Source organism: Anopheles merus, chromosome 3L (genome assembly GCF_017562075.2).
Source record: "Anopheles merus strain MAF chromosome 3L, AmerM5.1, whole genome shotgun sequence".
Taxonomy (NCBI): Eukaryota; Metazoa; Arthropoda; class Insecta; order Diptera; family Culicidae; genus Anopheles; species Anopheles merus.
The window spans coordinates 6904970-6920608 of NC_054085.1; the positions used below are offsets into that span (position 1 = coordinate 6904970).

Sequence of the window (15639 nt, forward strand, 5' to 3'; positions counted from 1 at the left end):
TAGTCGGTTGCTTCATGAGACTGGGTGACTGACCCCGCGCCCACGTGACCGACTGGCCCCGCGCCCACGTGACACAACTGAGATGATCAGTGATAATACTCAAACAGTTGGTGGATTAATCACATGCTTGGTGACATTTAGTTTAGCACCCAACTTTTGATCACTCTCTTGGTCACGACATTATTTTCGGCGATAATCGCGACATTCTTGAAATACACTTGGCGCGTGGGCTCTAACAACAAAATGAGCATGCTTTCTCCATCTGTTTTGATTATCTGTCGGGTCAAACAGAGCGAGAAAACATGCTCATTTTGTTTCTTGGAACCACTCGCACGCAAAGCATATCTCCCGTGACCATCGCGATGATCACCGACTGAAAATGTCGCGATCAAGTGATTGAACACGAGTTGGTTGCACACAATGTCACCAAGCATGCGATGGTCGCACCAACTGTTTGAGGCTCGCCTCAGATCTTCGCAGTAGAGCTCGTGACGCTGAGATGATTTTGTTTCAGCCAGAATTTGTCATGACTATGTCAGTGACATTTTGCAAAATTGATCACAGCAAAAAAAAAGTCGTGATATAGTGACTGACCAAGCGATGGTCGCAAACATGTCATGAGCATGTATTAGTCACAGCAATCGTTCTGAGTATCACCTCTGATTATCACAATTGAGTACGTGACGCTGATATGGATTTTTTTCCAGTCATATTTTTTTATGACATTGATAGTGTTACAGTTCACACGGAGAGCAAATAAAAGCCAACTTGCTCGTTTGGTGGTTAACTATGAACTGATTTATTACTAAAGAAGGCATAGGCTACTATGCCTAGGAAGCGAAATTCTGCTGAGGCAAAATCCACTGTTTCGTAGTCATAGCCTACTGCAGATAGTAACATTTTGCAGCACTGATTACGTGTCATCGATGTCGAAAACCCGGGTATATGAAACGTGATTGTCCGATGGGATCGAATAATACGTCTACATCTAGTACGATGCGTGATTATTCGAGGAAAAATGGAAATTGTTCTTCTTCCGGTGGACAAAGAGAGTCTTTCAAGCCCAAGCCTAAGGGTAAAGTAGCAAAATCTTCAGAATTTTCGTTTACAGTAGGCGTGGTATCCAAGAAACGAGAGCAACCGAAGTCTTGGATAATAGACTCTGGAGCCACCTCACATATGTGTTGCGATCGAGCATTCTTCGATGAGCTCAAACAAAGCACAGGTGTGAGCATCACTCTAGCCGATGGCAATGAGACGGTTGTCAAAGGTGTTGGTTCCGGTCATTTGTACTACTCTGACGAAAATGGAGATCGACGGAAGATTACTCTGAACGACGTGTATTATGTCCCGGAATTAGAGTTGAATTTGATTTCTGTTGGAAAACTCGTCAACAAAGGAGCGAAGGTAACGTTTGATGAATCCCGAGGCTGTGTAGTGGAATGCGAAGGTATCCTAGTAACGGTTGCTATAGAAAAAGATGGACTGTATCAGTTAAAAAAGCAGTATGGAACGAAGCATGAAGGTTGTTCATCACACGAAAGACTGCATTCATCCATGGCATCGCAAGCTAGAGCACCGGGACCCTAACGCAATTCAGCGAGTTGTGCGTGAAGGCTTGGCGAAGGGAATTTCTATCAAGAAATGCGACATTTTCCAGACCTGTGAGTGTTGTGTTGAAGGGAAGATTGCTCGAAAACCCTTCCCGCCGATTACGGAACGACAATCAATGAGAGTTTTGGACCTGGTGCACACGGACATCTGTGGTCCCATGAATACAGTGACGTCAGGTGGATCACGCTACTTCTTAACAATGATTGATGATTTTAGTCGCTATACAACGGTGTATTTTTTTAAACGAAAATCTGAAGCAGCTGAAGTGATCGAAGAGTATGTCACTATGGTCCATAATCGTTTTGGAAGGAATCCAATTATCATCCGCTCAGACCAAGGCGGTGAGTATAAAAGCAAACGTTTGGGTCAATTCTATCGGGCCAAAGGAATCGTTCCGCAGTTTACAGCAGGTTACTCCCCGCAACAAAATGGAGTCGCTGAACGAAAAAATCGGACGTTGGTAGAAATGGGTCGCTGCATGTTGATTGATGCGAAACTAGGGTATCGTTTTTGGCCCGAAGCAATCTGTAGTAGGCTATGACTACCTAACAGTGGGATTTTGCCTCAGCAGAATTTCACTTCCTAGGCATAGTAGCTTATGCCATGTTTAGTAATAAATCAGTTCATAGTTAACCACCAAACTAGCAAGTTGGCTTTTATTTGCTCTCCGTGTGAACTGTAACATTTGGCGACGAGGAAAAGTTCAGAAGCATCTCGAAGGTCTTTTTAGCAAAATCATCGAATAACGAAAATGTCCCAAGAGGATCTGCGAAACGCCATCGTCCAACTCACGAATCTCGTCGCGAAGCAGCAGCAGCAGATCGAAAATTTAGCAAATCGAACTTTTTCGACGGCGGCTAGTGGAAGCGAGAAGACAATCGAGTCGTTGGCAAATGGAATCCAAGATTTCCTGTACGATCCGGACGCAGGAGTTTTCTTTGATGCATGGTACGCTAGATACGAAGACGTCTTCATTCAGGATGGTCATTCTCTAGACGATGCCGCCCGTGTGAGATTGCTTCTACGCAAATTAAGCACCCCTCTGCACGATAAGTACGTGAACACTATTCTGCCAAAGCATCCTCGCGATTTCTCTCTGGATGAGACCATTACAAAACTGAAGAAGTTGTTTGGTCGCCAGAAGTCGGTTTTTCACTCCCGTTACCAGTGCCTGCAGTACACCAAGAGTGATGCGGATGATTTTACTTCGTATGCTGCCATGGTCAACAAACACTGCGAAGCGTTTCAACTTTCCAAGCTCACGTCGGATCAATTCAAAGCTCTCCGATTTGTCTGTGGACTCCAATCGCCACGGGATGCGGACATCCGAGCTAGATTGATTTCGAAACTGGAAGCTGATGAAACTGCAGTTGTTGAACAAGGAGAAGCTGCAAGTAAGGTGACTTTGGAAAACCTGGTGGAAGAATATCATTGTGTGGCCAACCTCAAGCATGACTCGCAGATGGTGGAAACGCCATTTCGCGCAACTAGAATCATTCCTCTTCGAAGAAGACCAACAAAGACACCCTGCTGGAAATGTGGGGAACTGCACTTCTTCTTCTTCTTCTTCTTTGGCACAACAACCACTGTCGGTCAAGGCCTGCCTGTACCCACTAGTGAAGTGAGCTTGGATTTCAGTGATTTATTTTTACCATAGCAGGATAATCAGTCCTACGTATGGGGGCACGGTCTATTCGGGGCTTGAACCCATGGGGGGAACTGCACTACGTTCGTGAATGTCCGTTTGCATCGCACATGTGTACTAGATGCAAGCAGCAAGGACATAAAGAAGGCTACTGTTCAAGCAGTAAGCCCGCTGCATCCAAGCCTTTCAAGCAATGGAAGCCCAAAGAGAGCATGAAGACGAATGGCATTTACACTGTTCGCAACGTCGGAAGAAAACGCAAATTCGTCTCGGTCGAGCTCAACGGGGTAGCAGTCAAGCTTCAGCACGACTCGGCGTCCGACATCACCATCATTTCGAACGAAACATGGGCTACCATCGGACGACCACCCACTCAACCGACCGATGAATCTGCTGTCACAGCGTCTGGTAGTGATTTGAATCTCCTCGCAGAGTTTCAAGCCGATATCACTATTAACAACGTGACCAAGACAGGGCGCATTTTCATCTCTGATAGCGCCGATCTCAACGTTTTGGGAATCGATACTAAGGATCTGTTTGATCTGTGGTCCGTACCGATTAACAGCTTGGTCAACGTCGTACATCAAAACTCTGACCAATACGTTGATCGCCTCAAGCACCAGTTTCCGGAGGTTTTTCGAAGCACGCTGGGTAGATGCACAAAAGCGCAAGTGAAGTTATACTTCAAGCCTGATGCCCGTCCATGCTACTGTCCGAAGCGACCAGTGGCGTATGCGGCTCTTCCCAAAGTAGATGCGGAACTCGAAAGGCTCGAAACAAACGGTATAATTTCTCCAGTTCAATTCTCGGACTGGGCAGCACCAATAGTCGTCGTACGGAAGTCGGACAATGTTTCGGTCCGTGTGTGCGGTGATTATTCTACGGGGCTGAACAACGCGCTGGAATGTGACCGTCATCCTCTACCTCATCCTGACGATCTTTTCGCGGAGCTGGCTGGGTCACACTATTTCACACACCTTGACTTATCAGACGCCTATCTACAAGTTGAGGTCGAGGTGGAATCGCGCAAGCTGCTTACCGTGAACACACATCGCGGCCTTTTCCAGTACAACCGACTTCCTCCCGGAGTCAAGTCGGCACCTGGCGCTTTCCAACGCATTATTGACAGCATGGTGGCTGGCATCTCTGGAGTGAAACCTTACCTTGATGATATCTTCATTGCTGGCCGCACCAAAGAGGAGCACGACCGTATCCTCTATGCTGTTCTCGAACGCATCCGTGAGTATGGTTTCCATTTACGCCTTGAGAAATGTCGTTTCGCTCTTCCCCAGATCGGTTTCCTTGGATGATCGTCGACAAGGACGGTGTTCGGCCTGACCCGTCCAAAACAGAAGCCATTGCCAAGATGCCACCCCCGAAGGACGTGAAGCAACTTCGCTCCTACCTCGGAGCTATCAACTATTATGGTCGATTCGTTCCACAGATGAAGCACCTCAGGGCTCCCCTGGATGACCTACTGAAAAAGGATGTTTGCTGGAACTGGACAAAAGAGTGTCAGAAATCTTTTGAGCAGTTCAAGACCATTTTACTCTCCGACCTGCTGCTTACTCACTATGACCCATCTAAGGAGATCATCGTCGCGGCAGACGCATCGAAGTATGGTCTAGGCGCTGTCGTCATGCATCGTTTCCCCACCGGTGAGGTGAAGGCAATCGCACATGCTTCTCGCTCACTGACGGCAGCGGAAATGAACTACGGCCAAGTGGAAAAGGAAGCATTGGCGTTGATATTCGCTGTCACCCGTTTCCATAAGATGCTGTACGGACGTCATTTCACTCTCCAAACTGATCATCAACCGCTGCTCAAAGTTTTCGGCTCGAAAAAAGGAATACCAGTATACACAGCCAATCGTCTGCAACGATGGGCTTTGACACTTCTCCTGTATGACTTCGAGATCAAGCACATCTCGACGATGAATTTCGGCTACGCAGACTTCCTGTCCCGGCTGATGTCATCACAGCGCAGACCAGATGAGGATTACGTCATGGCTGCCGTCTATGTCGAATCCGAAGCAAAGGCGATTCTCGAAGACTCCATCAACAATCTGCCAGTCACACATCAGATGATTGTGGCTGAGACACGTAAGGATGCTGTTCTGCAGCAAGTGATTAGTTACATCAATGAAGGATGGCCAGCAAGCGTGAAGCTAATCACCGATCCTGATGTGAAGAAGTTCTTCGTCAGACGTGAGGGACTTCAAGTCGTCGATAACTGCGTCATGTTCGGCGATCGAATCGTCGTTCCATCAAAATTCCGGAAGCGGATCGTCCGCCAGCTACATCGTGGGCACCCAGGAATGGAGCGGATGAAGTCTCTGGCTCGCAGCTACATTTACTGGCCGAATGTTGACGACGATGTGGCGCAATTCGTTCGTCAGTGCGATGCATGTGCTGAAGCAGCGAAGGCTCCGACGAAAGCAACCCTGGAATCATGGCCTCTTCCGGACCGGCCGTGGCAACGAGTACACGTCGATTTCGCTGGCCCAATCGACGGACATCACTATTTCGTAATTGTAGATGCCTACTCTAAGTGGCCCGAAATTTTTCGCACTAGATCCATCACCACGACAACAACATTGGACCTGCTTCGTGAAACATTTTCCCGTTACGGCAATCCAGACACGCTAGTCTCAGATAACGGAACGCAGTTTACGAGCGGACAGTTTCAACAGTTTTGCAGTGAGAATGGCATCAACCATATTCGTACTGCTCCATACCACCCGCAGTCGAATGGCCAAGCTGAACGTTTCGTGGATTCCCTCAAACGCGGCCTTAAGAAGTTAGGTAAGGGGGAATCACCAACATTACAACATCTACAGACGTTTCTTTCAGTGTACCGATCAACACCCAACCGGAATACACCTAAGGGAACGTCTCCAGCCGAAGCGTTTTTAAAAAGAACGATGCGCACTACGTTGGATCTGTTGAGGAAACCATCTCCTCCGACTGCAGCCGTTAACCACAAACAAAATTAACAATTCAACAAACGGCATGGAGCGGTCAAGCGATCATTTGTAGAGAATGACTTGGTGTACGTTGAACAACACGTACACAACAAAAAGTCGTGGGTTCCTGGTCGAGTCATTGAACCAAAAGGATCCGTTCACTATGTCGTGTCGCTTGACTTGCATGGAAGACAGAAGCTGGTTAGATCGCATGTCAACCAAATGCGTTCTCGCTACGGTTCCGAAACCCCTGGGCAAGAACAACAACAACTTCCATGGGAAGTTTTATTAGAAGAAAATGGTACTACTGCTGCAGTGAAACCAGCTGGCAATCATGTTGCTATTAATTTGAACTCTACGGTGCCAGCTGATGTTCCTGTTTGTGAAAATCCGCCAACCGATTTTAACCCGCCAACAACCAATGAACAACCATCTGCATCAGCATCGGAATCCATCGCATCCGAATCCGTGATAGCCGAATCTATCGCATCTGAATCCGTCGCATCCGAATCCATCGCAAGCTTACTACGTCGTTCCGTACGAACACCGAGAATCCCTCGATGGCTCTCATCATACGACCTTTATTAAAAAGGGGGAGATGTAGTAGGCTATGACTGCCTAACAGTGGGATTTTGCCTCAGCAGAATTTCACTTCCTAGGCATAGTAGCTTATGCCATGTTTAGTAATAAATCAGTTCATAGTTAACCACCAAACTAGCAAGCTGGCTTTTATTTGCTCTCCGTGTGAACTGTAACACAATCAATGCAGCAGTATATCTCTAAAACATTTCGTCATCGAGGTCTATCAAGAAGACGCCATTTGAATTATGGTATGGGAAGCGGCCAAGTTTTTGCCCCCGTGGCGAAGCAGACCACTTTTCGCACGTTGTTATCAATCGCTGCTAGAAGAAAGTTGATTGTGATGTGGACGTTAAGTCGGCATACTTGTATGGAGACCTGGCAGAGACGATCTATATGAAACAACCGACTGGATTTGAAATTGGTTCAAAAAATGACGTGTGTCTGCTGAAAAAGAGTCTATATGGTTTGAAGCAAGCAGGAAGAGTATGGAACCAAACTATAACCGAAGTGCTTCGGAGTTTGGGGTTCCATTTTTCAGAAGCAGATCCTTGTCTGTTTGTGAAGAACAAGCGTGATCGATGGTCATTCATACTGTTGTATGTGGATGACATGCTTGTTGCTTGCTCTGAGGACAGAGAGTATGAAAACATCGAAATCACTTTGAAACGACATTTTAAGATAACCACCCTGGGCGATGTAAGGAATTATCTGGGTATTCGAATCGAACGAGGACAGAATGGGCAATATTTGTTAGATCAAGCCTCGTACATTCGAAGGATTGCTAAAAGATTCGGACAAGAAGATGCAGGACCATCCCGTATCCCAATGGACCCCGGTTACCCGAAAATACAGCAAAATGAAGAGAGACCAATGCCTCGAAAAGACGATTTCCAAAGCTTGGTGGGTGCTTTGCTGTACGTTGCGGTCAACACGCGGCCTGACATTGCCATCAGTGCATCCATCCTGGGGCGCAAGGTGAGCAATCCTTGCCAAGCTGATTGGACGGAAGCCAAGAGAAAAATGCGATATCTGAATTCAACAGCAGATCTGAAATTGAAACTCGGTGAAGATGGGCAGCTTGAAGCATACGTTGATGCCGACTAGGCGGGCGACCATCAAGATCGAAAATCGAACTCGGGATTCATTTTTCATTTAGGTGGACCGATTTCGTGGTCAGTTCAGAAGCAGCAGTGCGTGACCCTTTCGTCGACCGAAGCGGAATATGTCGCTTTAGTGGCAGTGGCGGATTTAGGGTATCGGGGGCCCTAAGCGGTAAAAGAAGTTGAGGCCCCCTGTTGGTGTCGAGCGAGGGTGAGGGAGGGTATTACACTTGGCTTTGTTTTAAACTTAGCGTGATGGTTTGCTGCCGGGGGGGGGGGGGGTTTGTTCCCTGAACTACTCGGATAGGTTATTAATTTATTTATTAATCAATAATTTAATTTATTAATTTATTATTACTAATTATTTAATACCTAATCCCTGACTTATTCCCCTAACATCTGCCTTAATCTGGTGTCGCCAAAATTGCAAATTAGTAAAATATTCTCTTTAAATGTTGGTCTTTGAATTAAATCAAAGTGATAGGACCGTGTATTGAATTGCCTTGACATAGCTAGTAACGGCTCATTGTATCCATATAAGGTATGTCTGCTCTCACCAACAAGCAAGTTATGAGAGCGAAGAGGTCTCGATGGCACGTAGATGTTGCTATTCTAGAATAAAAAAAGGTCTAATTCGTTTTTAGACGAATACTTTAGCAACAAATACACACTGTTTTACCTTAAAACGGTGTTTGAGCTTCTATAGGCCAAGCAGAAGGCAACGTGAGCGATAATTTGGTATGGTTCTAAGTCCTCCGAATTGGTCACCTTTTAAGGCAAGTCTTGTAAACTTCCGTTTTATTGCCTCTATTGTGTTAATCATCGTAGTAAAATTCGGAAACCAAAGAATTGAGCAATATTCCATGCACGAGCACACCAGTAAACAACGACTTAAGACATAAGACATCATTACATTCACGGAATTGTCTAGCATCTTGTATGCCTTGTTAACAGTGTTGTCAACGTGTAAATGGAAATTTAAACTAGAGTACAGTGTAAACTAGATCACAAACTTTTTGATGACGATCTAACACACTGCCTAACAACGAATAATTATACTTGATGTCTTTTTCAAGTCTAGGAAACGATATAATAAAAAAAATATCAAGCGATAGCTCTAGATCATTTTTAAACACCAAGTATGAGTCTCTTCGTCCATGAGGCCCCTATTGGGCACAGAAGTTTTCGATGAGGCTACTGTACACATTTTTGCATATGCTGGAATTACCATTCACGGGGCCCCTAAATTGACGGGGCCCCCCGCGGCCGCTCAGTCCGCGTACCGTTAAATCCGCCACTGTTTAGTGGAGGCCTGTCGAGAGCTGCTCTGGTTGCAAAAACTTATGAAAGATGTAGGTGAGAAGACCACTGGACCAATCGTTATCCGTGAAGATAACCAGAGCTGCCTGGCGATGTTGCGAGCCGAAGGGGGATGTAGAAGGACTAAGCACATCGACACCCGGTACAATTTTATCCGGGACCTGGTGAATAACAACGTTATACAAGTTCAATACTGCCCTTCCGAACGTATGATTGCTGGAGCGTTGACAAAGCCATTGTCAAAAGTGAAATTGGAAACTTACCGTAAGAAGTTGGGACTTCAATCGTTGCAGCTTGAGGAGGAGTGAAGGAATCCAAGCATGCATGATTGATTCTTTCATCATAGTTGTCATATAAATGTTCAATAAAGGTTTAGTTCGCTTTCATCACTAGAAGAGCATAGTCCATATTTACTGCGTTACAACACTAGATCCAATCCATCAACCATTTTCTTATCGATAAGCTTCATCAGGTTTCCATTCCCAATGTGACCGTAACGTTCAAGGTCCTTGAAAGAGAAAAGGTCGAAGCGCTTAGAGTAAATTGACAGAAAGCCATGGGAAAATTTTGACAGTTAAAGTGAACATTGTTTATGTTTAGCGATGGACGTTGCTATGGAGTGAATGAGAGTTTTGTTCAGCATTTTACATTCAATTCCTGTTAGAATATTTGAAGAATTAGAATCCAATTAGAATGTTACATGACTGATACAATCCAAGGATCTCATTTATCATTCGTAGCCGGGTTATAAGTAAATGACGGTATGCATATTGTACCAGTGTGTGTCGATTGGATGTTTCATTTTACTCTCAGTGTTCAATTGAAAGTAAAAAGGACTTCTTTAACCCAGTTGAACATGTTAAACATTTCGTTTTTCCAGCAGGACCGTTGCAAACGGTAGTGGTTTGTGGTCACGGAATGGCAAACAATGAAAAAGGTTATCAATGTTTCTGAATACAGAGTAGACTGCAATTACTTCTCCTTTATTCTCCAGAAGTGATTTACCGCAAGAAATTTAACCAATATAACCTTCCTAATAGTAAATTCGTCCACTTTTGCGCGTGAACTATTAGCCGTTTGTTTGTAAACACTTTTTCATGAAACTGTCAAAAACGAGCTGAAAATGGCAACCTAGCAACGGGCTTTGCATCGACCTGTTCTCCTTAATAGATCTTGGTAACGTTGATGCCACAGCTGCAACTCCATGGAAACCTTTCTCGTTACCATAGCAGCATTTGGTGTTGCTAAGTAATGTAAGACCATCGCGTACAGCACATTAACCTGCTTACCGATAGCAACGACACCTTGATCAGCATCTTCAACGGTTACAATGCCTTTATGGAAAACCACCTTCTTTTCCGAACTTTCCAGCCGACGTAAAGACATCAGATTCAGCGTCAGCTCTAGAACACTGGGACTACTCTGAACCGGTTGGTCAAGCTCTTCTGTTCGAAAACTTCATTCAGTCCATCCCAAATTTCCTTCGGACTTCTCTTGTGCTTTATGTACTCCAGGTGGCTTTCGGCGACAGCTCCGATCAGGACCGAACGACACTTGTTGTCCTGTTTCTATCGGAACGCCTTCTGCTCCTCCTTCTCCTTCTTTACAGCCGCTGTATCCTCATGCACGATTTTCCAGAAGACTTCCTCCTCCGCTTCCTTCTCGACACAGTGCGCGATTTCCAACTGTTCCAGAGACGCCAATATCCTGAATTTCCTATTATTGAAACCCGTTCAGTCGAAAGGCTTGATCTTGAGGAACTTCTCTTCGTCTCCCATCGTGATGATTTTCTCGAATGGCTTAAATGATCTTCTAGGCTTGAGTTGGGTTATCCTGGGTTATTCTGGGTTATTCTGGGCCCATAACCTATTAACAGAGCTAAAACACCTTTACTGTTTGATGTTTGAAAGAGGAATGAACATTTTATTAACTACATTTTGTTAACACTATTTCATAGAATACTACGATCAATTGTACACCAATATTTCATAGTATACTTTAATCAATTGTAAACTTCAACAGTTACTGCTGTGCTATTGCTGTGGTGGTTGCCTTGTTCTGCCACTTGCGCCAGCCTCTCCTGCCTCTGCTCCATTCAGATGTCTTTCGTAGTAGCACTTCCGACGAAGAGTGCAGACGAGCACTATCCGAGAAGAATCCGAGCGCGCGCCTGCATGCTACGGCATGAAACCCGTCAGAACATGGAGATCTACAGACGACTGAGGAAACAGCAAACCCTGCTCTCCCAGGCGAAGCAGCGCCGTTTTGAAGAGTCAGACGAACAGCTGCTGGAGCAGCTTTCTCAGTCGGGGGACACCCGTTTGTTCTACAGGAAATTGAAGGAGGCACGGTTGCGGGTTTGCTCCTAAAACCGCAATGTGCCGGGATGCTTAAGGAAATCTCCTGACGGACGAGCGGGAGGTGATCGAAAGGTCAGTGGTCTGCGAGGGGGATCGCGGCGATGTTGTTGTCGGCCGGTAGCGCTTCCCAAAGCGCTGTCGCATACCCCTCCGCCACATCAGCACACTTCTACCGATCCAGGTTGAGCCTTGGGGTGGCCTGACTCCGTTGGTTTCCACGGAGAGTTTCTGGCGCAGCTTTACCATGACCAGGAAATGGTCCGAGTCGACGTTTACGCCTCTATATGTTTTAACGTCGATAATATCCGAGAAGTGCCTTCCGTCAATCAGATCGTGGTCGATTTGGGACTTTGACTCGTCCTTCGGGTGTCTCCAGGTGTAGCTATGAAGGTGTGCATGCTGGAAGAAGGTGCTGCGGATTCTCATGTGCTTGGAGGAGGCAAAGTTTATCAGCCTGAGGCCGTTTTCATTTGTCAGATTTATTTTGGTGGACGCTGAAGCTTCCAATTGTTCGTTTATATGCCTCTTGCTGTCCGACCTGAGCGTTAAGGTCTCCGATGACGACCTTCACGTCATGTTTTGGGCAGCGGTCGTACTCCCTCTTCAGCTGCGTATAGAAGGCCTCCTTCTCGTCATCGGTGCTCCCAAGGTGCGGAATATGCACATTAATAATGCTCAGGTTGAAGAATCTGCCACGAATTCTCAATCTGCACATCCGTTCGTTGACCGGCTACCACCCGATCACTCTCTGCTGCATCGCACCCAGCACCATGCATGCAGTACCGAGCTCGCGCGTCTATCCACCGCTCTGGTAGATCGTGCCGTACCGTAGCAACTGGTACTGGCGCACCGTCACGCCTTTCCACGATACCTCCTGAAGTGCTACTATTTCGAAACCGCGGGCCCAGACCTCATCGAACGTAATTCGGGTCTTCACATCTGATGAGAGGGTTTTGCAGTTCCATGTCCCGAGCTTCCAATCGTAAGTCCTAAATCAAAGTACTATTCCTAACGTTTGCATTAAAAAAAGGACTATTTCGGTTGGTTGTAGAAAGAAAAACTACGAAAGATAAATTCTTTATTTGTACATCATTTGAAAGGTAGTTACTTAAGCTTACTAGCACAAATAAATCGAAGACTCTGCACGTTGCCTTTCGTCAGGTATTCGGATTTTTTGCCATAGCGGACCAAGACATGTTTAGAGTAGAGCTTTTGCATCATGTTGGTCCAGACAAATTCGATGGGACACAGGTGACGGATGTTGGACTTCGCAAACTAGCGAAACTTCCATAATATTTAAATTCTGCCAAAATTTACCTGAAATGATCGCATTGAGTTTTGGTGTCAATGTTTCCCGAAGCGAAGCCAGTGCACACGATTTCTACTTCCAGATCTGTTTATTCATGTTTCATGTACTATTTCACTGTTTGACCGGTTGCATCGATCTCTCGACTAAGCTAATGTAGCAATGTAGCCACTTGTCCCTCTGTCTTCATTTTCAGCATCTATTTGAACCTCAACGAGCTAATAGGACGTCCACGAACTTCCGTTACAAACACGAAGTCCATTTTAGACGCTACGGGGTGTCATACGTTGATCGCGCACGCTTCTAAACGAAGTTGCTTTATTTTTTGGCCACCATGGTTGGAGTTCGACTAATAGAGATGTCAACTTTTGTCTGCTTACTCATGGAATACTACTACTGAAAGAGCAATTAACGATTTGTAAGTGCGGGTGAAGATAAAATCATGAAAAATCGAAAACATATTTTTTTTAATTTTTTTTAATGCATCCGTTATGTAGTACAGACAGAATTCAATAGCTGAACGCTTTTTAGTTGGCATGCTTTTTAGTTGAATGCTCGATAGTTGGCTGACAGTTCAATGAAAAAGCATGCGTTTGTATAGGAAATCTGGTTTTTGAAAAATTCACAAAAATATCATTTTTTTTTGTATCGAAAAACGTGTCAACTAAAAAGCACATATTCAATAGTGGGCAGGGAATCGAAGTTCAACCAGTGAGTTCGGACTGTATTAACATTGTTTCAACACGAAAATAAAACTTTCGGAATGAAGGAAGTCGCATACGAAATTTTATGTAGGTAAGATACAGTAAAGTCTGGTTGCAATAGATTTATTTAAAGTTTTGCATGTGACCTTACGATGCGAGAAGATTTGTCTTTCGCCTACGCAATAAAGTCTGTTCCTGAGTTACGCAGTGAAATAGTGCCATGCATTTTTCTTGTGATAACATTTTGTTCCGGGGCCGACTGCGAAGGTTTCGGTCGTTCTGGAGCGCTTGGTAAACCGTCTGCTGCCACGGAACAGAACGTCCCGGGCAAAGGGTTTCGGGAGCGTCAACGGTTCAACTCTCCTTCACTAAACTACTTTCAGTATTTGCCTACCAGGCTAGTTACCTCTTTTCCAATGTAAATTGGGAGGTCTATTCCGTGGTAGCGCCGCTACTGGTTTCGTTAAGCGTTGTCGAGAAGGCAATCGTATTCGCCCAAAGCTTCACCCGGGAGAATCTTAACACCAAACAAAGAAACGCACTCATCAAATGCTGGTGTAAGACTGATTTATTATAATGATTTTCTCCTTTTATACTCTAAATTACAAGCTATAGCTTAGCTCTACTAAGAACGAAATAAAAATTATTTAATTACAAATTCAAACAGCCACCTTCGATGTGGTCGCTGCGCAACACATTTTTTCTGCTATTCGTTCTTCTTGATTTCACACAAATCAATTGATTTTCTTTTCACCTATTTTAGGAATATTTTTCATCGTATTTGAAACCAAAAACGAATATTTAAAGAAAACCTATTGTTTTAATGAAAGATACGATTTCACACTGTTGCTGTTTACGAATACAATTATTATCAAAATGTTTTTTTAAATAAGAAATTAGTTATCAATTTATCTGACATGACATTATTTATCCATACAGCAGTTTGATAACTACAAATACAACGTTTTTAGCATTGCAAACTAAGAGGTTTGCTTGTGGCGAGAATCAAACTGAACCATTCTTGTTTCGAATCCAGAAGCGATGGCATTGCTTTATTTTAAAATTACATTACCAAAAAATAACAGGAAGAACGGTCCGCAAAGGCCGTATTGCTTGAACTACATTTGCAATTATGCAGATACGAAATTTTCAACATACCAAGATGGCGGTAAGCCATCAGTTTTCGCTCAATTCAATAATTTAATTTTTTTTATGAAAATCTGTTACACGCAGAAAATCTGTCACTTTAAATCTGTTAAATTTACAGTCGACACCGTTATCCAGTAAAACTAAGAGGACCCAGCCATACAATATCTGTTGAAACTTCTTCAAAGTCGTTCAATGCTAGTAGGAGCAGTGTTGTTAATTGTTGACATTTTTTTATGATATTCGCAGTAAGCGGGTGTCAAAATCATTTTTTGATCATGATATTCATGGATACCATGACACGACTTTCCAAAAGCGACAATCATTTGTGCAATAACAATCAATGCTTTGTTGCGTGATGCGTGGAATGAATGCGTGGATCAAGAATGCGATGCTTCAAAAAGTATCATTTTGTAAAATTTTATGTCGACTACTATCACCGTTCACAACACTGAGTAGGAGTGAATATTTCTATTGGGAAATGTTACAAATACGCCGCAAGTTTCACAAACGACAAATATGTATGTAGGGTAAATGTACCTATAGTGGTGCTAGTACCAATAGTGGTGGTATTGCACTAAAATGTGGTTCATATGGCAAATTAAAAGTAATTTAGTTATTTACGTTAGTGTGAAATGTTCTTTAGCCTTTTACAAAGGGTTTTAAAGTTAAATGGGGCCATTCCGTTACTGAGTGACCGAAAAATCCATTATTTTGTGAAATGTGTCAACATTTTTCCAAAATCCTTAGGATTTCATAACGATACTCATATTTTTGTTAACGTTCTAAATGACCACATAACAACGCAATCATTAGTTTTTTAACATAATTGTTATCAAATGATATTATTTTATTCAAATTTGTTGGCTTTTGACCATATTTATGCATTTTTAAGTG

The 15639-nt window shown here is 44.1% G+C and overlaps 1 protein-coding gene across 1 annotated transcript; it reads left to right on the forward strand.

Moving 5' to 3' along the window:
- Positions 1-3334: 3334 nt before the first annotated feature.
- Positions 3335-6816, forward strand: LOC121599628 (uncharacterized protein K02A2.6-like). The gene is given in 2 exon segments (XM_041927583.1): positions 3335-4564; positions 4567-6816. Coding segments are annotated over 2 exon segments (2883 nt in total). The 5' UTR covers positions 3335-3369; the 3' UTR covers positions 6255-6816.
- Positions 6817-15639: the final 8823 nt, after the last annotated feature.